This window comes from Paroedura picta, chromosome 8, assembly GCF_049243985.1.
Source record: "Paroedura picta isolate Pp20150507F chromosome 8, Ppicta_v3.0, whole genome shotgun sequence".
In the NCBI taxonomy this organism is placed as follows: Eukaryota; Metazoa; Chordata; class Lepidosauria; order Squamata; family Gekkonidae; genus Paroedura; species Paroedura picta.
In genome coordinates this window covers 103,475,879-103,499,558 of record NC_135376.1, presented here as the reverse complement: position 1 = coordinate 103,499,558, position 23,680 = coordinate 103,475,879, and the positions used below count along the sequence as shown (strand labels likewise).

Here is a 23,680-nt window from a genome sequence, read left to right as displayed (position 1 = left end):
CGCTCTGTCAGCTACTTTGTTCATTTATATGTACTATTTAATGAGAATTTATTTGTTCCAAACAATCTTTAAACTGCCCCGTGCCGCGCCGTGGAAGAAATAATTGAGTAAGGGCTGTTGGGGAGGAGTTAGGGCGGGACCTGTCTGGGATAAAAACTCGGAGAGGGCCAATCAGGGCCGCAAAGCCCCGGACTCTGTGCCCACACTCCGTCTCCATATGGTTCACTGCCGGGAAAGGAGCAGGGCGGACGCGTCGAAGACGCAGCCGCTCTACTCCTTTCCCGCCAGCGAACCATCGCCCTTCCCTCCCCAGGAAGACTCCCCGCGGCCTCGAAGGCAAAAGACTGCTGCCGACGAAAGACTGCTGCGGCCCGCTCTCCAACATCAACGCGGAGCCCCGCAGCCCGCCGCCGAGCCGCTGGCCACGCTCTGACATCACCGCCAACACAGCGAGGATGCCACTGAGCTGCGGGGGGGGGGCACCCACCCTCCTCAAACAGCGTGAACACAAACAGCACGACGACGACCTGCCGCCCGCCCTCGCACTTCGCCGCCGACATGACGAGCCTGCCAACCAGCCGCCGCGGGAGCCCACGCCCTACCTTCTCACCTCCTGTTGCTGCCCGCCGCCACCACGACGACACTGTGGAGCCGCCGCTCACACTCCAAAATGGCCACGCTGAACACCAATGTGCCGATGAGCCGCCTACATCAGGAGCCCCGTCGACCAGCCGCGCCAACTTCGCCGCCGACATACCGAGGCCCGCCGACCAGCCACCGCCGACCAGCCACCGCCGACCACCCACACCCTGCCTTCTACCCTCTGATTGCTCGCCACTGCAACGAGAACGGCGCCGTGGAGCCGCATGCCGCCCTCAAAAATGGCCCCTCTGGACGGTAAGCTCCCTCGCCTGACGCAGCCTCTTCCTCCCTCTGCCTCCACCATCCTTCGCATACTACGGCCCGGTCCCGATCCCACACATCTCCTACCCCTCTCCCTTTCTGCCTAATCGGGCAGCACGCCGCGATCGCGGCCTGCACGGTCTCTTCCACGGGCCCCTGCCCGCATCCCCCGACAAGCGGGAGCGCCTGCTAGCGCCCATTGTATTTTTCCTACGATGGGCTTTGTTCCTAGTCTTTGTATATTATTTGTAGACTGCTGTATGCATGTCAATTATTGGAATAGCATGTACTCCATACATTGTTTGATTATTTGTAAGTATAAATAAGGATTATTACTTTTTAAATCACATTTAAATATTTATTTTGCTAGTCTCACCACTGATGAAAAATTGGTTGAAAACATAAAATCATAGAGTTGGAAGGGACCTCCAGGGTCATCTAGTCCAACCCCCTGCAATATTCAGGAATTCACAACTCCCTGCCCACCCACAGTGACCCCAGTCTCATGTTCAAGTGATCCCCCCACAATAAATCTCTAGAATCCAGCCTGGCCAAAATTCACCTGCCACCCCACAGTGGCAATCAGCAATTCCGTGGGTCTGCAAGGAAGGGCCACAAGAGACAAACCCTGGCCCATCCCTTCCTGCCCACCCACTCACCATCAGCATTTCTGTCGGATGACTATGTAGCTCTGCTTTAAAATTTCCAAAGAAGGAAAACCCTCCACCTCCCGAGGAAGCCTGTTCCACTGAGGAACTGCTCTGACTGTCAGGAAATAGACAGGAACTGTCAAGCAAAGGTTGGATGCACACTTTTCTTGGATGCTTTAGGATGCTTAGGGCTGATCCTGTGTTGAGCAGGGGGTTGGACTAGATGGCCTGCGTGGCCCCTTCCAGCTCTATGATTCTATGATTCTATGAAATTCTTCCAGATGTTAAACTGAACATTCTTTTGAATTAGTTTCAACCCATTCATTCTGGTCTGACCCATTGGTTCTATCTTAACCAGTACACATTCTGGAGAATGGACTAGTCTTGCAAGTTGAAGTTGTGGAGAATAAAAGAAGAAATTACTGCATGAACTGTGTGTGGCCTCACTGTCAGCTTCCTCTGGCCTTCCGCTGTTCTGCCAACTGACAGGTTCTCTTTCATTCTGCCGGCCTCCAGGTGGGACCTGGGAATCTGGAATGACAACTGATCCTGAGACGACAAAGTTCCATTTCCCTGGAGAAAATGGCTGCCTCCCTCCCCAGGCTCTGTCTCCTCCTACTTCTCAACCGTTTCTCAACCCCTGCTCACACTTTCTTTAATCTCACCCACCAGCTAACAATATGGGATAGTTTAGGTATAGGGGGAGGCAGGGAGAGGAGGAGGCCAGAAGGTTTCAGGCCGCCCTGGCCTCAGCTGCAGACCTGGTGGGAGATTTCCCTTTGCAGGCCCTGAGGATCTTTGAGAGCTCCATGAGGAGCTGGACCTTCACTGGCAACTCCTTCCACCAGGTTGAAGCCAGGGCCAAAAGGGCTCTAGTCAAGGCAAGGTGGACATCAAGATGACCAACTAATTGGTGTGATCTGGACACGATACTTCGCTTGATACAGCCCAAAATCCCATTTGCCTTTTTAGACACCGAGTCACACTGTTCATAGAATCATAGAATCATAGAATCATAGAATCATAGAATCATAGAGTTGGAAGGGGCCATACAGGCCATCTAGTCCAACCCCCTGCTCAACGCAGGATTAGCCCTAAGCATCCTAAAGCATCCAAGAAAAGTGTGTATCCAACCTTTGCTTGAAGACTTCCAGTGAGGGGGACCTCACCACCTCCTTAGGCAGCCTATTCCACTGCTGAACTACTCTGACTGTGAAAAACTTTTTCCTGATATCTAGCCTATATCGTTGTACTTGAAGTTTAAATCCATTACTGCGTGTCCTCTCCTCTGCAGCCAGCAGAAACAGCATCCTGCCCTCCTCCAAGTGACAACCTTTCAAATACTTAAAGAGGGCTATCATGTCCCCTCTCAACCTCCTTTTCTCCAGGCTGAACATTCCCAAGTCCCTCAACCTATCTTCATAGGGCTTGGTCCCTTGGCCCCAGATCATCTTCGTCGCTCTCCTCTGTACCCTTTCAATTTTATCTACGTCCTTCTTGAAGTGAGGCCTCCAGAACAGCACACAGTACTCCAGGTGTGGTCTGACCAGTGCCGTATACAATGGGACTATGACATCTTGTGATTTTGATGTGATGCCTCTGTTGATACAGCCCAAAATGGCATTTGCCTTTTTTACCGCTGCATCACACTGCCTGCTCATGTTTAGTTTACAATCCACAAGTACCCCAAGGTCTCGTTCACACACAGTGCTACCTAGAAGCGTATCCCCCATCCAGTAGGCATGCTTTTCATTTTTCTGACCCAGATGCAGAACTTTACACTTATCTTTATTAAATTGCATCTTGTTCTCATTTGCCCATTTTTCCATTGTGTTCAGATCTCGTTGAACTCTGTCTCTATCTTCCGGAGTATTTGCCAGTCCTCCCAATTTGGTGTCATCTGCAAACTTGATGAGTAGTCCCTCCACCCCCTCATCTAGATCATTAATAAATATGTTAAAAAGTACCGGGCCGAGCACCAAGCCCTGAGGTACCCCGCTACTCACCTCTCTCCAGTCTGATGAAACACCATTGACAACAACTCTTTGAATGCGGTTCTCTAACCAATTCCCTATCCACCTAACTATCTGAAAATCCAGATTGCAGTCCTTCAACTTATCCATCAGAACATCATGGGGAACCTTGTCAAAAGCTTTACTAAAATCCAAGTAAATGACATCAACCGAATTTCCCCGATCCAGCAAACCTGTTACTTGGTCAAAAAAGGAAACTAGGTTGGTCTGGCAGGACCTGTTGGAGACAAATCCATGCTGACTTCCTTGGATCACCAAATTGTCCTCCAGATGTTTGCAGATCGCTCCCTTTAATATCTGCTCCATTATCTTCCCCACAACAGAGGTCAGACTCACTGGTCTGTTGACTCATGTTCGATGTATGGTCTACTAAGACTCCTAGATCCTTTTCGCACATGCTACTGCCAAGACAAGTCTCCCCCATCTTATACTGGTGTATTTGGTTTTTCCTACCTAAATGCAGAACTTAACCCTCTTCAACTGTGGTGCCCCAAACTGAACACAGTAATCCAAGTGAGACCGAACCAGAGAAGAGTAAAGCGGTACCATCACCTCCCGTGATCTGGACATGATACGCCATCTGATACCACCCAAAATCCCATTTGCCTTTTTAGCCACTGAGTCACACTGCTGACTCATGTTCAATGCGTGGTCTACTAAGACTTCTAGATCCTTTTTGCACATGCTACTGCCAAGACAAGTCTTCCCCATCATCCTATATGTGTGGTACATATGGTTTTTCCTACCTAAATGAAGAAGTTTACATTTGTCCCCATTGAATTTCATTTTATTCAGTTTAGCCCACTTCTAGACTGTATCCTGTATCCTGATTCTGTCTTCCGTTGTGTTTGCTACTCCTCCCAGTTTGGTATCATCTGCAGATTTAATAGGAACCCCTTGTATTACCTCATCCAAATCATTTATAAATATGTTGAACAACACAGGCCCCAGGACAGATCCTTGGGGAACTCCACTTGTCACTCTTTTCCAAGAAGATGCTGCACCATTAACAAGTACCCTCTGGGTACGATCTGTCAACCAGTTATTGATCCACCTGACAGAATTAGGATCCATACTGCATTTTACCAACTTGTCAACAAGAATATCATGTGGAACCTTATCAAAAGCTTTACTGAAATCCAGATAAACTATATCTACGGCATTCCCCTGATCCAGCAAGGTAGTCACTTTCTCAATAAAAGAGATAAGGTTGATCTGACATGACTTGTTCTTGCAAAACCTGTGCTGAGTCTTACAGCTCTCTGTTCCAGCTGCTCAAGGACCGAGTGTTTGATGATTTGTTGTGCTTATGAATTGCTGTAGTGCAATTGCCAGCATTTTTCACTGGATTATCTTCCTCACCCCCCCTCTTTTGTTCAACATAGAATGTTCTGGGCAGGGGGAGGACAATTGTGTTATGAAAATGAAGGGTGTGTGTGTGGGGGGGGGGGGCAGAAGCGGCACAGAGCGCGTCAGAGAGGGCTCAATAAGTTCTGCTGTTTCAGACCAACATGGCTTCCCACTTCAATCAAGGATGAAATTTGCTGTATGAAATCTCTGTCCCTCAGAACGGGGCCAACAACAGATAAACTCTGGCTTAGAATGGCAATGTGAAAGGACCCCCAGACAGCCAGGTGGCCTCCAATATTAATGCAGATCTTTATTTTGCATATGCGTGTACAAGTACAAAGACAACTGTGGAAGTGTGCCTTCCACACTGAGGACACACCCAGCCATCATTTTGTGATGATTCCTGTTTTTAAAATTCAAGATCCATCCCTGGTCCATTCCCAAATTTCAGATTGGGAATCTTCCTCCCCCACAATTGGCCCCAAATTTTTGCCCCCGAATTGAGCCCTCAGGTTGTTTACCTACTAAAGCTGAGGGACAAGCAGTGGAAACTTCCTGGCAGCCTTTTAAAAAACTTCTCCATCTTCGTCATGTGATGAAAATACCCAATTATCTGCCAGCACAATTTTGTTTCTTTCAAAGTCTGAAACCATTGTTTTAAAAAAGGTAGTGCTATCAAGGGTCTCACAGGTATGTGGGACACATATCTGCTCTGGAGCTCTTTAATCCATCCTCCCTCCCCTTCCCCCTATGACACAAACACACAAGAACACACAAGAACACACCCTTACATGCAAACCCCTTCCCTCCCCACTTCCCCTCCCTTCTCTCGTTTTCCCTCTTCCCTCCCTGACCTACTTCCTGGTCCCTCCCCCTCCCCCAGACACATACACATGCACACTAACACACACACAAAGAGTCCTCCCCCCCCTCTCCTTCTCCCAGGGCACCAGCCTCCTCTGGCCTGGGGGGCAGTGCCTGCGCATGAGCTGGCATCACAGCCTCCACCCCACCCCAAGAGGCCTTGGCCTCCACCAGCCATGCGTCCTCTGCTTCTGGGTTATCCTCCGCATCCGGGTCAGCACCTCGGCTTCGACAAGCTGCACAGAATCTGTCCCGGTCCCCAGAGGTTTTCCCACTCCCAGCTCCCCCCCTCCCCTCCCCTTTATGGCAGCGCTGACCAGCCCGATCTCTGCACCACCTGTTGATGTCTGCTGGCCTGCCTGGCTGCTGCAATGCTCGGGCAGTGCAGTGGTGGCCCAGCCTCCTCCCACAACACCCCACAGCTTCCCCCGCCTCTTCTGATGTGTTCCCTGCGGCGGGGCTATGGACGTCGTGTCCGCACCCATTGCTGTCCCTGGGGCCCCGCCAGAAGACCTGCCCCACATAAAAAGTCGCATTATAATGCAAACATGTTATAACACAAGTTGGTGGGGATACAAAAAGGTGGGTTGTTGTCTCATGCCATTCCCCCCTACACACGCGGAGCACAAAAAGGTTTTTTTAAATTATGCAACTGATCAAGTTCTCACATCAACAGCACCTTCAAAGCTGTGTTCTGCTCACTGACTGGCAATCAAATCCCCGCGGAATGGCCAAGGAGAAGGATAGACCGGCATGGCAACAGAAAACTTTCCTGCTCCGTTCTGCTTCAGGGAGCGGCTGATTTCACTGGCCGCTTCACCAACAAACTCTGACTTCTGCTGTGCCATGCATGCAGGGCCCTTCGCCCGGGAAACTCCACTATTGAGGGCTTCCACATATTAAAACAACCCCCCGTGCCCAAATTTCCCCAGAATTGCAGATGAAAACTTTTAAAAAGGCATAAAGTGTGATCAGTCAATGCTGTGTTTCTGAAAGGAGTGGTTGCTGAAGCACACAGACTGTCACCAGTCTTATCAGCACCAAGGCTAGAGTTGGGACTTCAGGAAATAAGAAAGGGAAGATGCCGACCACACATAGCCACAGATTGGGGGGGGGGGACTATTTTATTAGTTCACAATGGAAGTGACGCTATGGGGGAACAAGGCTGGACACAGACTGGAAAAGCCCGGAGGTCTACATTTCCGCACTGGCCAGCCCTGATTTGGACCCCGTTAGCCTCCACTTCAAAAAGTGAAAACTGGATTTCTCTTGCTGCGGGGCCAGCGAGGGAACAAATTGTGTCTGCTGACAAAAAGTCGAAAAACTTGACCCTGTACAAACCCTCGTGTGGAATCAGCCCCTCTCTCTCTCGCTCGCTCGCTCGCGCCCTCCCTCCCCTCCCTCCTGCCCTAGTAGCCGTGTCCCTCTCTCCCTCTCTCCTCCGCTGCACCACATCGAGATTGCAGTGAAACGAGCAGCCAGTGGCAAAGCGGCTGTGCTGAAATGTGTTTCGAACAATCAGCGAGTGCGTCTTGCAAGGAGCCCCCTCCCCGTCCCACGCTCACCAATGGAGCTCTGGGTGCTGCCAAGTGAGATTGATGGCTCCTCCAGCATTTCATATTCAGGAGTCTGAATATGGAAGGAGGGGGGGAGGGGGGGAGGGGGGGGGCTCCCCAGGGATGCCAACCTTGCTTCGTGGCCACATGTCTCCAGAGAGCCCCCAGAGGCCTGGCAGGGACGGCTTTGCAGAGAACTCTTCCTCTTCTGACTTCATCAACATTTTGTCTCTCATTTCAGATCTTGGCAGGTGGAATTCTGTCTGCCATTCAGATGGATGACCCAGCCAGACCTCCTCATCAAAGGCACTGAAATTGTTTTCAAAATTAAAATAAAAACAGTCCCATTTTTATGGACACTTGGAACCTGTGATATATTTTAGTTAAGAATTTTGCAGAGGAAAGGGAAAAAACCCTCAGAAATGAACAAACCCCCCAGAGCTGACCCCCCCCCCCCCGCCCCCAGGATCTGGAGACGAGCTGCCTGCCTTACCCAGAGCTGGGTCTGCTGAGTCCAGGAGGAGGGCCCCGTCCCCACCCTGCACCCCCCTTCCTTTTGTCCTCTACCCTGCCAGAGGAGAAGCTCTTGACTAGGAAGAGACTCAGACAACTTGATTGGAGAGGTTTGGGCTGGAGTGCATTTCTTGCGTGTGCCTATTTCCCCCCCAGGGGCCAGGTCAGCTCGCCCAGCTGCCAAGAAAGTGGCAAACTGATTCTCACATCTGTCTCTTGACCTTTTCAAGACAGATCATAAATGCAAGAAAAGTAACTTACTTTTGTATCTGCTTTTCCCATTTTGAAAGATCTCCAGTGAAGGAAGAGCACGCCTCCTAAGATGCCTCAGTTTTGAAATGTGTGCTTTCTATGAAGCCTCATAATCATAGACTCACAGTGTTGGAAGGGGCCATACAGTTAAGCAGACCTAGACGAGAGCAAAAGTCATTAAGAAACACGGAGCTTAGAAACAGAAGCAGACAAAGACATCCTCCTTGGGAGAGGATACAATAGAACAAATCCCAGTATAGAAAGTACAAATTTTAGAAGTGTCTGTCCAAGAGGGACAGACCAGAACCAGTGGGATGAAATTAATGCAAAACAAATTCCATCTAAACCTCCGGAAGAAGTCCCTGACAGTCAGAGCGGTTTCTCAGTGGAACAGGCTTCCTCGGGAGGTGGCGGGTTCTCCATCTTTGGAGATTTATAAACAGAGGCTGGAGAGCCATCTGACGGAGAGGTTGATTCTGTGAAGGTTTGAGGGGGTGGCAGGTTACGGTGGAGGAGCGATTGAGATGTGAGTGTCCTGCACAATGCAGGGGGGTTGGACTAGATGACCCATGAGGTCCCTTCCAACTCTTTGATTCTATGATTCTTAGAGCCTGCCTGCCTTTCAGGAGGAGTACAAGCCCGGCAGAGCCCTGGCCGAAGAGGAGTTGAAGAACGCCATCAGCATCCACCACTCTCTGGCCACCCAGGCCTCCGACTACAGCAAGAGACCCAATGTCTTCTACCTCAGGACGGCAGACTGGCGGGTCTTCCTCTTCCAGGCCCTGTGAGTTGGAAGAACTCGTAGCCTTAGGGGGAACCCTTGGCCCACACTGTTCTGCTGCCCCAGAGCCAGGCCTTGCCCATTGGCAGGCCTAAAGGGGAGACTGTATCCAAGGAGCTCCCCTGACACCTGGTCCATCACTCCCAAAAGGCAGAAGAGGCCACAGAAGCGAGCTGCCTCCCCCCCCCCCCAGGCTTTTGGGTTGCCAGCTGCAGCTGCTCTTGGGTGTCAAACCTTCCTGCAGAACAGCAGCCGCTGTGGCCGCTCTCCAGGTCATCCGCTTCCTTGGCTTACTGTGTGTCTCTTCTCTCAGGGATCACCACCCTTTATACAGCAAAATTCATCTCAAATTTATCTCCAATTGTTCCTGTGCGTAAGAGATTTCCTGGTCATTCTTATCCATTGTTGGCAAACATGCTAATAAATGATGAGTACCCTCAGATTTTCACTTCTACTGCAGAGTGTTGTCCTACCGCATATAAAATCAGTCACACTTTATGACAGGGTGATTCATTTGTATAGAATCATAGAATAAGAACTGGGAGGAGCCTCATGGGCCATCTAGCCCGACCCCCTGCACTATGCAGGACATCCACAACCCTCTCGCTCACCCACTGTCCCCTGCCACCCCCTTGAACCTTCACAGAATCAGACTCTCCGTCAGATGGCTCTCCAGCCTCTGTTTAAAAACCTCCAAAGATGGAGAACCCGCCACCTCCCGAGGAAGCCTGTTCCACTGAGAAACCACTCTGACTGTCAGGAACTTCTTCCAGAGGTTTAGACAGAATTTCTTTTGAATTAATTTCATCCCATTCGTTCTGGTCTGTCCCTCCAGGGCAGTTCTTGATATGACAGCCTTTATAATACTTGAAGATGGTTCCCAGATGCCCTTTCAGTCACCTCCTCTCCAGGCGAAACAGACCAAGCTCCCCCAACCTCTCCTCATAAGTCTTGGTCTCCAAACCCCTTGCCATCCTTGTTGCCCTCCTCTGGACACGCTCCAGTTTGTCTACATCCCTCTTCAACTGGGGTGCCCAAAACTGAACCCAGGACTCCCAGGGAGGCTGAACCAGAGCAGAGTACTGTTGACCCTGAGCTCCTTGCTTCCTGCCTTGTCAACAAGGGGATCCAGGGGATAGTCTTAAAATTGCTGCTCTCCTTTCTCCAGGTTGAGGACAGAGAAGAGTAATTGGGGATAACCAATCACTGTGAACTGCAATGTGGAGTCCCACAGGGAGCGATACTCTCCCCAGCACTATTCAATATTTCCATGCGCCCTCTTGCACAGCTGGTCCAAAGCTGTGACTTGGGTTGTCACCAATATGCCAACAACACGCAACTTTATCTCCTAATGAACGGCCAGCCTGATAACGCACCCCCTCCCCCCCTGGATTCCTTGGTCAGATGCCTGTAGTGGAATGAGTCACCTGAAACTCAGTCCCTCAAAGACCGAGGTCCTTTGGATAGGTGGGCCCAGGGTCAGCCCAGGAAACGCACCTCCCCCGCCTGAACGGTGCTCAACTTAAAACAACAAAATCAGTCTGGAATCTGGGCATGGTCCTTGACTCTTCCTTAACGATGGAAACTCAGGTTACAAGAGTAGTGCAGCTGGCACTCTTCCATCTCCACCAAGGGAAACTACTAGTGTCCTAGCCGACCCCAGAATAGTTTGCCACGGAGATCTATGCAATTGTGGCCTCTAGACTGGGTCACTACAACTCTCCCTACACAGACCTTTCCTGATCCCTGCACTGGAAACTGCAGCTGGTTCAAAATGCCATGGCCTGCGTTCTCTCTCAAACACTATGGAGAGCTCGCATTATGCCGCTCTCCCAGCCGCTGCCCTGGTTGCCAAGTGAATCCTGGATCCGACTGAAGGTGCTGGCACTCACCTTCAGGGCCCTGAGCATCCCATGGACTGTCTGCTTGCCTAAACTCCCCAACCTGGTGGAACGAGCTGCCCCACAAGATCAAGGCCCTTTCGGAACTCAAACAGCTATGCAGGGCCTGCAAAACAGAGCTCTTCCACCAGGTTTGGGGATAAGTCCAGCGCTGAAGATCCCCTATAAACAGCCCAGTCACCAAGAAATTGTATCACTGATGCCCCAGGCATCTGTTAGACCATTCTTGTTATTTATTATGCACTGGATATTCGTTATCTATGACGTTTATATATCCTTGTTTCAGTGATAAGATACATTTATTTGTATATAGCCATAGGCCTTTACAAAATATAAAATACAAATTTACGAACAGTAAAATAGAATAAAAGGAACTGTATAAAAATATAAAATTTAAGACCAAAAAACTGAAACAGCATACAAAGTGCAAGAGTGTTAAGAGGCTGCCTTAGTGGTTGTAACATTGGCCCTTATTTTCCTTGCAGCCAAGGCAAATAGGGCGGTTTTATATGTTACATCATCAACCTGGTCAGATAAAAGATAGATTATCTTTTCAGCAACGGAGTGAAGGTTAGAACCCCGTAAGGTCTCATTGAGGAATTTGGCTCTGGGTTGGGCATAAAGTAAGCAGTCAAAAATGTAGTGGGGTAAATCCTCCAGAGCTTGTGCACCACAAATACAGAAACGCTGGTTTTTTGGCGTACAGCTAAATCGACCCGCCAGTACCTCTGTAGGCATCGTTTCGAATCGAAGTGATGTAAAAGCTACTCTGAGATTATGGTTACTGATTTTCATTAGATAAGAGGAACTACGATGGTCATATTTAAACCGCTTAAACCATGTTGCTGTCTTAATTTCCAAAATTTGCATTCTGTCTAACTGGGCATCACTTTTGAAGATCCAGTCTCTAAGGTGAGAGTTATTAGCTGAAGGATTTAGGAGGTCATCGGGGATGGAGTAGCGTGCAATAAGGCTATTAATAAGGCAATGCCGTGCTGGATCCTTAGATAACATTATATTAAAGGACTGATGACTAAATTTGTTTATGTTGGCTAACCTGAGGTTTTTCCACTGTTTTAAAATTGCCAAATGTACTCGGGCACTAAGAGAAGGCAGACCTGTTTCTGCCCTCATCAAAACAGCCGGAGTTCCCCTAGGTAGGGCTAGAATTCGCCTTAAGAATATATTTTGAACAGATTCTAGCCTAGGTATGAAGTTTTCCTTCCATCCCCAGACCTCTACTCCATACAAAAGATGGGGGATAACCTTGCACTTGTATAATTTGAGGGCTGGATCGATGAGGAAGCCTCCTGTTGTATAATAGAACTTCAGAATAGTGCCCACTAGGCGTGTTGCAGAGGCTCTAATGGTGTCCAGATGAAGTTTCCAATTCAGCCTCTCACTAAATGTGATACCCAGATATTTAAATGAGTTGCACTGGCTAACAGAATTTCCAGATATGCTTGTTTCAGTGAGGGGGACTCAGCCGTGATATTACGCCCTAGAGCCCCCCCCTCTCCAAAGCAGCCATTTCCTCCAGGGGAACTGATCTCTGACATCTGGAGAGCACCTGTAATGCCAGGAGATTGCCAGGTCCCACCTGGAGGTTGGGAACCATCAGCTGATGCCCTATCTCAGGCATCCCCCAGGTTTCAAAATTGAGAAAAGGTCTGTATGCAGCCCTGGGATCTCCTGCTGTTGCAATTCCCTCCTCCAGACAACCCCCATCAATTTCCCTGGAGAAAAAGACTGGCCCCTGCCCAGCCCCCCCCCCCCCGCTCAGGCCCCCCCTTCTCAATCTCCAGGTCTTTCCCAACCTGGCAATCCTCCTATGCTGCCTGTGTGCATGCTGGGGGGGGGGGGAGCTGCTCCCCCCGTCCCCTGCACGGTCCCACACTGACTCCTCTGCTGCTTGGAGGCTCCGGCCTGCCAGGCCTTCTGTGATGGCGGAAGGGCCAAGGCCCGCTCTAGGAGGTAAAATCCCTAGAGTGACCCCGTGACCCTTCAGGCTTTTCCTTGGAAGAGATGCAGGGATGATGCCCCCATGTGCTCGTTCCCACCCTCCTGCCCGTGGCCCGTATGGAGATCTCCAGGCTGCACCTGGAGGTGGCAACTGTGCCCTGACCCAGGCATCCCCCCCCCCCCCCCCGCACCAGGCCCTCCATTAGCTCCAGGGCTCTCTCTGAGGCTTCACCAGCTCTGATGGTGTGGTGGTTTCTGAGGGGACCTTCTGGCCGCCAGTGGGAGGATCCTAGCGCTGCCTCCCCCCAGCTGCTCTTGGGCCCCTTGAAGCAGCAGGAGAAAGCAGGGGAAAGCAGTGGGGAAAGCAGGAGGCAGGGAGGGTGACAGGCCTCCTCCCCCACCTGCCCCCCTCTCTCCTGTGCCATCCCGCTGGCTCCATTCTGAAAACAAAACAGAAAAGGTTGGTTTTTGATTGGGAAAAACACCATGAAATGGCACACAACGTGTCATTTTGTCTTCTGAAAACACAGAACGCAACCCCCTAACTGCCCCCCCCCGAGGCATGAGGCAATCCACTTCCTTTGTCTCCCTAATGGGGACCCAAGAGGGTCACCTGTCCTCTGGTCTTTGGGAGCTGGGCGGCAGGGAGGCCCTGCTTCCCTGGCGGGGGGGGGGGGGGTGGGTTGGCATCTAGGTCTCCCCAATCCTGGCCTGGCACTCCAACCGCGAGGCTAGCTCCGAGGCCCAAGTCCCACTTCTGGAGACCCCGGGGCCCCATCACCCGTCCCTTTCTCCAGGAGTTGCTCAGATATGGGTTGCTCAGACCACCCCTCACGCCCCGCCACAAAGCTTGTCAGGTGACTCACAGACCGTTTCCTAGTGACCTCTGTTGTCACTACGTGCTCAAGAAAAAAAGAGAGAGAAATAAATCCCCTGCAATGGAAATTCGGACTGTGCAGGGAGTCCAGGGAAAGCTCACGGGTGGGATTCACCATCACGGCCGGGGGAAATTGTAACAGACAGTTCAAGTGTCTTCTCCTTTCTGTGTCAGGGAGTTTTGCTGGGTCCTTGAACCATGGAAACGAGGGGTCAGGCAGGGAAAGGAGGGGGGGCGGGAGTGACCAATTCAACGGTGCTCCGACATGATCACCGATCTACTCAGGTTCACCGGGTTTTAACTCCACGAGCTGCTCTGGGTTGCAGGCTCCGAAGGTGTTGTCAACCTGCAGCAGGGAAACGGAGGAAGGAACAAAGCAGCGGAATCCACTGGGGCCCATCCAGACACGGAGCCCAAACCCTCTGGAGGAGGGGTAGAACCAGTCGCCTGGACTGGGAGCTCTACATGGGCTGTCTCCCAGAAAAAGACATTCCCAACTAGGCTGGCTTGACTTCCTCAGTGCCAGGGCATTTAGGGGTCTGTCCCGCCATGGATGGTACTCTCCTTCCTATACTTACTGTGCTATGCCAATTTCCAGGTAGGGCCTGGAGAGATCCAGGAATTTCGACTGATTTGCAAACCACAGAGCTCCAGGCTGGAGGAAAAGGCTGCTTTGGACCCTGCAGATGCTCCTTCTCCACCCACAAGCCCCCAGGAGTTCCCAACCCAGTGCCAGCAATTGCTTGGCTTGCACACCATGTCCATGGAAGTCGACCACAGGAGCTGGCACTCGGCTGGGGGAGGAAGGAAGGAAGGAAGGAAGGAAGGAAGGAAGGAAGGAAGGAAGGAAGGAAGGAAGGAAGGAAGGAAGGAAGGAAGGAAGGAAGGAAGGAAGGAAGGACCAGGGACTTCCTCCCTGGGGGACATTTTTTTTTACTTTTTCAAAAGCACCTATTTTAAAAATGCGCCATTTTTAACTTTTTAACTTTTGCATGGGGTAAAAATCTCAAGATTCACAGCCAGACTTGTGAACTCAAGGGAAGCCATTCCCTCACTGAGACACCACAGCTGTGTTGAAGTTCATTCCCTGTGAGCAGAATTCATGTTTTTTCAATTAAGGAATCAAATGAAGTCCCCCTGTGCAATCGTTTTTCAAACAAGGAAAACTCCGTGTAAAATGTCCCCTTCACTTTTCAAAAAAAGACCAGGAGGAGGGAAGCCCTGGGGAGCATCCCCCCCCCATGAAGCATGGGCATCCTGGAAGAAGAGAGGAAGAGGCAGCTCAAGATGAGGACTTCTGGTCTTTACTTCTTCTGATTTCAGTGCTTCTCACGCCACTAAAGGGGGCACCTAAAGCAGCCTCACACGAAGGAAGCCCCAGAATGGGACCCCCGGAAGGCAAAGGGCTGCTCCTGCCAGAATCCAGCCGATCAGCAGAGACCAACCAACAGCTCAAACAAAGGGCGGGGAAGTCTTGGCAATCCGGTGTGCAGATTGAAACTCTGAGAGTGGAGGAGACGGTGCAAGAAGTAAGACAGGTGCAGAGTGCAGGGACAGCTGCGATCAGGATGTGGATTCAAGAGATGCCGCTTCAATTCAGCAAGAATCCAAATGAAACACTGAGTGCAGAGAGGAACCAGGCTTTTAAAGTTCTCCTCCTGTCTTTCCTTCTTTGGGCTCCTGGCTGCTGGGTGGAGCTGGGTGGGTGGGAGTTGTGGCCCCACGGGCCTTGAGACCCTCTCCATGTGGCTGCTCTGTTTTGCCTCTTTTCGGGGGGGGGGTCCCTTCTGTTTTGCTCTGCTGCTTCTTTCTGTGTGTGTCGGGGGGGGTAAATTTAGGAGAGCAGCAGGTCTCAGAACTCCTGTTTAAAATTCCAGTTGGCTCTCGGGTCTCTTGATTCTGGGGTCTGGTCTTGGTGACTTTCCCTGCACTTGTGTTTTCCCTTTATTGGCCTGGTGGCCTTGTGTTTCCTTGGGGAGGGGCGGGAGGAGGACAGATGGCTTCAGGCAGCCTGATTGGCTTTGGAGTTGAACAGGGGGGTGTTCTGTTTTTGGGTGAGACCAGGGGGAGGAGAGAGAACTGCAGCATGCAAGAGGGTCACTCAACCTCTCTCTATGCTGAAGGCTCCCCTTCACCGCAGCTGGCCAGGATTGGGGCCGCCAGCCTGGCCGTCTCCAGGCTGCAGGACAAGCCCTTCAGCAAGTGACACATGGTGGACAACACAAAAGCCACCATCCCAGGGAGCTGGAGACAGGGGTAGGCAGTGGCATCACCAAGGGCTCCTGAGGGACTCATGTTCCTTGTATGGCCCACCAACTCCATCTTGTGGTTAAGGATGCCCTTGGGCTGGGTCCTGAACAACACTCCAGCTTGGACGCCAGTTCTCGTGAGTTCTGCTTCTGATCCAGGAATCCTGGCACATCACAGGTCCCTTTTCGCACAGTATGAAGGACGACCATTGTCTTTAGGAGGAACAGGCGCTGAAGGGGGTGCCGGAGCACCACACAGGAGTGTGACTCGGTGGCTAAACGGGATTTGGGGCCATATCAAAAGAAGCATAATGTTCAGATTGTGCAAGGTGATGTTACTGCTTTACTCTGCTCTGGTTGGGCCTCACTTGGAGTCCTGGGTTCAGTTTTGGGCCTGGAAAGAAGGTGACGAAGAGGTGATATGATAACTACCTTCAAATACTTGAAGGGCTGCCATAGAGAATCATGGAGTTGGAAGGGACCTCATGGGTCATCTAGTCCAGCCCCCTGCACTGTGCAGGACACTCACAACCCTCTCGCTCATCCACTGTCACCTGCCACCCCCTTGACCCTTCACAGAATCAGCCTCTCCGTCAGATGGCTCTCCAGCCTCTGCTTTAAAACTTCCAAAGATGGAGAACCCACCACCTCCCGAGGAAGCCCGTTCCACTGAGAAACCGCTCTGTCAGGAACTTCTTCTGGATGTTTAGACAGAATTTCTTTTAAATTCCTCCCATTGGTTCTGATCCGTCCCTCTGGGGCAAGAGAGGACAATAAGGCTCTATGTGGCAGCCTTATTCCAGATCCGGATTCACCATGATGGGGTCCTGTGTCTGTCCACGTCAGCTCCTGGGTGGGCTCTAGTGAGTGGGCCTGGTTCTGAGTGGTGCCACAGGGTTGGTGCCACAGGGTTGCAGTGTCCTGCTGCTGGGCTGTAGTACATCACACTAGGTCTGGTGTCCCTGCAGAAATGCCCCCTCCCCTCACTCCAGAGATTCTCTGGTGTGAAATTGGTCCTGTTGGCACTGCCACACTGGCACTGGTTCTGCCGGGCAGCATTGCACTGGGCAATGCTCCCTCCTCCAATTTCACTGCAGCCTGGGGTGGGAAGAGAGGTCGAAAGAGGCACCCAGAAAGAGAGTGCCGTGGCCCACATTTCCTGGATGAAGCAGCGAAAAGCCCCTTGTGCATATTTTGGGTTCTATGTAGTGTGACTGTCAACCCTCAGCTGTGCAGGTTGGAGAAAAACCCGGCCAGGACCAGAGTGGAGATTGGGGTCAGGGGGTCAGAAAAATGAAAAGCATGCCTACTAGATGGGGGATACGCTTCTAGGTAACACTGTGTGTGAACGAGACCTTGGGGTACTTGTGGATTGTAAACTAAACATGAGCAGGCAGTGTGATGCAGCGGTAAAAAAGGCAAATGCCATTTTGGGCTGTATCAACAGGGGCATCACATCAAAATCACAAGAAGTCATAGTCCCATTATATACGGCACTGGTCAGACCACACCTGGAGTACTGTGTGCAGTTCTGGAGGCCTCACTTCAAGAAGGACGTCGATAAAATTGGCAGGGTACAGAGGAGAGCGATGAGGATGATCTGGGGCCAAGGGACCAAGCCCTATGAAGATAGGTTGAGGGACTTGGGAATGTTCAGCCTGGAGAAAAGGAGGTTGAGAGGGGACATGATAGCCCTCTTTAAGTATTTGAAAGGTTGTCACTTGGAGGAGGGCAGGATGCTGTTTCTGCTGGCTGCAGAGGAGAGGACACGCAGTAATGGGTTTAAACTTCAAGTACAATGATATAGGCTAGATATCAGGAAAACATTTTTCACAGTCAGAGTAGTTCAGCAGTGGAAGGGGCTGCCTAAGGAGGTGGTGAGCTCCCCCTCACTGGAAGTCTTCAAGCAAAGGTTGGATACACACTTTTCTTGGATGCTTTAGGATGCTTAGGGCTGATCCTGCGTAGAGCAGGGGGTTGGACTAGATGGCCTGTATGGCCCCTTCCAACTCTATGATTCTATGGTAGATGGCTCTTGTTTAAGCAAACTCAGTCATTCCCCTGTAAAAGCCCAGTGCAGATAACCCCCAGGAGAGGGTCCAGATGATCAAGTAGGGGGTCTCCCAGGGAGCAAGCCAAAGCTCCCCCTGGCCCCCAGCCTCCTCTCCAGCAGACTCAGTGGAGCAACAGAGTCAGCCCCTTGGAACCGCCTTCTGTGATTGGCCAAGAGCAGTCCCCCCCCACCCCACCAGCTGTCCCCATTGGCTGAAACCTTCCCCTGCGCCTCCCTCCCTATAGCTAACTCTGCTGGAGCCTGCCAAGGGCTTTGCAAGCTTCCAGACCACTTTGCACTTCACATTGCAAAATGCATTTCAAGGATTGGCTAAGCTCCCTCAAGGGGCTCCTGCTATTGGTCCCTCAGGATGCCTCTTTCCCCCTCCCCTCGGAAACCCTGGGCAAAAGGCGGGAAAGGTAGGCGGGAGGCGGGAGGCCAGTCTGGTTCCTTTCCCTTTAAACAGCCTGAATCGCCAAACCATCATCCAAAGGCGATTTGCATAAGGCTGATCCAGCCAGTTTAAAGGGTGATACGGCCTAACCTACCCAGACCAGCCTGGATGCAGGCCCTGCAGGCAAATGGCCCACCCCTGGGGCTCCAGCAAGCCCCTCCCCCTCTCCCGAGTCAGCCCTGGGGGACAGACAGAAGGAGCGGGGGGGGGGGGGGGGCTTGTCTCTGAATTTGGCCCAAGCTCCTCTCCGAAGGGCTGTTTTGCCATGCTCGCTTTTCGAGTCCCTCCAAGGGAGGGGAGGGGAGGGCCCGACAGACAAGGCTGGGTGGGCTCCACCTGCCCTTGGCACTCGCCGTGCCTTGCCCTCCGCCCTGCCGATGGCTTCCAGCCTCTACCCTTTGCTAGGTCCCTGGTTGGATGAATGGAGGTGGAGCACATTCAGGGGGGTTCCTGTGGGACTCTGGGAGCCCTGAGCGAGGGGCTGGATTAAGCAGGGGAGGAAAGCCCCTGCCTCCATCTCCCGGTGGCCCCCAGCCCTCACGGGGTTCCCTGCCAGCCTCCCCCCCCCCCCCCGCACCCAGGAGAGGACGTGCCCTTCCACGCCTCCATTTTCAGGCTGCTCCGGCGGGAGCCAAAGAGAAGCAGCGAGAGGGCCTCGCTTAACCAAGGGGACCGTTCCTACCCCCTGGCCTTGTGGCTGCAATTAGGGGAGGGGGTGCTTTGTCCTCCGCGGAGGGAGGGGCGCGTGCCCTGACCTCTCCGGCTGGACCTGGGCGTCCCCATCTGAAGTGCCGGCCGATCCACTCCCGCCACTTAATGATGGTGACATTACCCGTCCGCCCAGCACCCAGGGGCCTTTGTCTTCATTCAAGCAGAAATGAACTTCTCCTGGGCGCCCTTATCAATCACGGCGGAGCTCCAGCTGTTCAGAAGGGTTCGGATCGACTCCGGCAGCCGGGCTTACAAATTGGCTCTGAATAGCACCGAGCCGAGACCCCCCCCCCCCTTTTGTCATTGTCTTCCGACAAATGTTTTCCGTGGCAGCCTTTTGCAGACGTTGCCGGCTGCCTTCTGCCTCAGAAGCGGCCTGCTTTGCATTCTCCTGCCGGAGCCCCGGGTTCAGGGAGCTCCCCAAGTGCCACTCTGCCTGGATGTTGTGCCAAAGACAATTACATGCATAGTTTTGCTGATTGCATTAAAATCATTAGAATAAAAGATTCCGAAAATCATACATTACGGGCAGAAATTAGAAAGAGCTTTGGAGACAGACAATGGGGTCCCCAAAGTGAGTGCCACGCAATTCGCTTCCATTGTGTCGCGCACACACTGTACTCAAGGCCCCGCGTTCTTCCCCCTCTGCCCTCGGCTTCCTTGTCAGCTCCCCTTCAGGGCCTCCTCCTTGACCCCCAGCTTTCTGACTGAAGCCTTCTGAATTTAGGATCGGGACAGAAAGGATTTTCTTCCCTTGCATGCACAGAATTTTAAAACTCTGAATGGCTTGATCTGTTTTCATCCTGCTCTTCTTTCAGGGGTTTGTCCGAGTAGCACCTAGGGGAGACCACGCAGGCTGATTTTCGTGTGGCCAGCCGGTGACTTTCAAAGCACATGCGGGTTTGAACCATCTGGGTTAAGGTCCGTTTAAGCAAGATCCTCCCCCCCTCATGGACTGGGTGCTGGTGGTGCAGGCCTGCAAGGGCTGCCACGGACCCCCCCCTCACCTGCAAACCTCATTCTAGGGTTGCCCCATTTTTCTCCAAGGGGCTGGGCACTGAAAAGGAGAAATGTTCATGACCTCTGCGTAGGGCAGAAGTGCTTTCTGAGCTGCAGGAGGCCACATTTTGAACCTTGCCTCTTTACACTTTGAGCAGGCACCTTTAGGCTGGGGGGCCCAAATGCAGCTGTACGATACCAGTGGGCAGCAAGATTCTGGGGGCTGCCTGCCTCTTTAGTTGCATGTAAATCTATTGGGAAATCCGGGGGGAAACTGGGGATTGGTTTATTTATTCATTCATTCATTCATTCATTCATTTATGTATTTATTTATTTGCTTGCCGCCCTCCCCGGAGTCTCAGAACGGTTAACATAGGAACAAAGAACAATACATAAAACAGTCTATAAACAAGTGAATACCTTACAATAATGGAGTGGGTTTCCTTGTTTTTCTCTTTCACTGATCTTTCAAACTAAAACAGTTGAATGGTGATATATTCAACTGTAGATTCAAATGGGTCGCCGTGTTGGTCCGAAGTAGCACAATCAAATCAGAGTCCGGGAGCACCTTTAAGAGCTCAGGGTGTGAGCTTTCGAGTGCAAGCACTCTTCCTCAGACGATGATCTTCTTACATGACAGGGAATAGATAGCAATAATCAATTCTGTTACATCAGTAGACTGTGTCACCACCAAATACAGCCAATGATAATCCTTTGTCAAAACAGCCAATCAGTCCCCTAGAATTCAGTGTACTTTACAAAAACACAGGGAGAGCTCATGCCCTGAATAAAACTTTGTTGGTCTTAAAGGTGCTTTTGTTGTTGTTAGGTGTGAAGTTGTGTCCAACCCATCACGACCCCATGGACAAGGATCCTCCAGGCCTTCCTGTCCTCTACCGTTCCCTGGAGTCCATTTAAGTTTGCACCGACTGCTTCAGAGACTCCATCCAGCCACCTCATTCTCTGTCGTCCCCTTCTTCTTTTGCCCTCGATCGCTCCCAGCATTAGGCTCTTCTCCAGGGAGTCCTTCCTTCTCATGAGTTTCATCTTCAGGATCTGGCCTTCTAAGGAGCAGTCCGGGCTGATCTCCTCTAGGACTGACCGGTTTGTTCGCCTTGCAGTCCAAGGGACTCACAAGAGACTTCTCCAGCACCAGAGTTCAAAAGCCTCAATTCTTTGACGCTCGGCCTTCCTTATGGTCCAACTTTCACAGCCATACATTGCAACTGGGAATATCATAGCCTTGACTAGACGCACTTTTTTGGCAGGGTGATATCTCTGCTTTTTAGGATGCTGTCTAGATTTGCCATAGCTTTCCTCCCCAGGAGCAAGTGTTAAAGGTGCTACTGGACTCATTTTATTATATTCAACTATGTCCTTGCTCTTCCCAGACATTTGGGCCAGATGTGCTTTCATCTTCTCAGATGCCGATCAGTTTTAGGCCAGTTGTAATAACAGATCAATATAAATTTGAAAGTCCCCACTCTGAAACAGGGTGCCTGGACACGTCATGATTTTGAGATTCAGAGCAGAATTTTAGGAAGGAGCTCCAAAGACAGCATCTAAGTCAGTTGCTTCAGCCTCTTTGTGAGTTTGCAAGTGAGGCTGCTTCAGGGGACAGCTATGATCTGAATTCATGAGATGCCATTCTAGACCCCGCTTTCTAGAACGGCAGGTGTGAGAGGTGTGTTTTGCAGGTGGTGACGGACACATCCCTTAATCTATTCAGCCTCACAGGAGGAGCAGATGGGAGAAGCTGGCAGGGCAAGCAGAATTGTCCAGCAGATTCAGACAGCCCTTTGAGAGTTGTAGACCTTGGCCCAGGAACACCTCTGAAGCTGGCAGGTTTTTAACCCTTTAAATCTGTGCTACATCCCTGTAACTTTGGCCTGGGGCGCTTTGCTTGGCAAAGCAAACAGTGCTGCGCTTGTGGGTGGCAAGATGGTGACCAAGACTGGTGTCTTGACCACTGCGGACTGAGCTGAGTAAAGGCAGCGGGGCAGTTCCTGTCGGGAACAGTTTCCCAGCCCAGGTGTTGTTGGTTTTCAGCAGTATTAAAGATCACCCTGCTTTCCCCTCCTTAAGCTGGTTGTGGTTGGTGGTGGTGGGGCAGAGAGGGGCATGGATAAGTTCCAGTTCTTTGGTGAAATGTTCGGGATTCTGCCCAAGAACAGCGACAATCTGATGGCTCATGAAACCCTCGCAGGGAATGAGCAGTAAAGACTTGGGCGTTCCCCCCTCTTCTGAAGGAGATGTGCCCCTCTGATATTCTTCTTCTGCCCCTCTGCTTTCCTTTCGTTTTAAGTGATGCTCAGTACCTTGAGGGCTGCTCACACTTATGTCTCCTCATCAGGCTGGGGGGCTTGTTTGTGTAGGTGGGGGAGGCTGTTTGGTCTGCAAAGTGAAGATTTTCTCCTGGCACTCAGAAATGCCCGCCTTCTCCAAAGCCCCACCCCACCCCACCCCACCCCACCCCACCCCACCCTACCCCACCCCACTTGAATATGAATTTAGGTAGCAAAGAGAAGAAGTTAGAGGCTTGTTGTGAATTGGGACAGGGGGACAGGTTATTTGGAAGATCTGACTGACTCTCCCGCTGGAAGACTCGGTGTGCCCTCGGGGCCAGGCCAGTTGCTCTGTTCTTCTCTTTTAATTAACTCCTCTGCGTTCTATACTCTGTGGATTCTGTGAACAGCATGATAACCCCTCAACTTTTTTTTGGGGGGGGGGTCCGGATTGTTCTTGGAGAGACTCCCCCAGTCTACCCTCACTACACCCCTGTGAGGTAGATTACTCACTGGCCCAAGGTCACCCAGCAGGCATTGTAGCAAAAAGGGGATTTTAATCCAGACCTCCAAGGTCACCCAGCGGGCTGCATGAGGAGGAGGGGTGGGGAACTGAACCCGGCTCACCAGATTAGAGTCTGCTATGCTGGTGTAGTGGATTGTGGGTGAGGGTCTACTCAGGGTGCTTTTCCCCTTGCAGTCCACCCCTCTTCAAAAGTCTCACTGGCATACTCCGATCATGCAGTCCATAATACACAAATCTGTCTTTTAATGCATCATTAAGCCCCTCCTCGAAGTCACAAAGCCTGTTAAATCGGCTGCAAGTGAGGAAACAGATTTTCCTTTAGTCTGGTGCCTCTCGTGAAATCTGAACATCTTTACTGCAGTCAAAGATTGGGGTAAATAACATTGCTGAACACTAGAAATCATTTCTTGAGCCAACTTGCTTGTAGACTTGTAGACTTCTCTGGGGCAAACAGCAGGTCAGGCAAATAAATAAATAAATAAATAAATGTTGCTTGCTCAAATTGCTCAACGGTTCTTCTGCTATGTGTTTTTATGGAAGAATCTGCTTAACTTCAAGTTATTGCTCCAGCCTGCCTGCTGAAGAAGAAGAAGAAGAAGACAGAAATGTTGATTTCATGAATTCAGGCAGAGGGTGAGTGGGTGGGCAGGAAGGGATGTGCCAGTGTTTGTCTCCTGTGGCCCTTCCTTGTATATCCAGGGAATTGCTGATTGCCACCATGGGATGGAAGGTGAATTTCCTCCAGGCCAGGCTGGATGCTG

The 23,680-nt window shown here is 51.3% G+C and overlaps 1 protein-coding gene across 1 annotated transcript; it reads left to right on the top strand.

Moving 5' to 3' along the window:
• The first annotated feature begins 317 nt into the window (after nucleotides 1-317).
• Nucleotides 318-9,157, top strand: LOC143842743 (uncharacterized). The gene is made up of 2 exons (XM_077347906.1): nucleotides 318-897; nucleotides 8,748-9,157. The coding sequence occupies exons 1-2, from the start codon at nucleotides 559-561 to the stop codon at nucleotides 8,907-8,909; spliced, it is 501 nt and encodes a 166-aa protein (XP_077204021.1). The 5' UTR covers nucleotides 318-558; the 3' UTR covers nucleotides 8,910-9,157.
• The last annotated feature ends 14,523 nt before the right edge of the window (nucleotides 9,158-23,680 follow it).

Bases quoted from the DNA above. Each gene is read 5' to 3' on its own strand.
- LOC143842743 (XM_077347906.1), top strand. From the start codon at position 559: ATGACGAGCCTGCCAACCAGCCGCCGCGGGAGCCCACGCCCTACCTTC. The intron at 898-8,747 runs GTAAGCTCCCTC...CCTGCCTTTCAG, and splicing joins AAAAATGGCCCCTCTGGACG to GAGGAGTACAAGCCCGGCAG.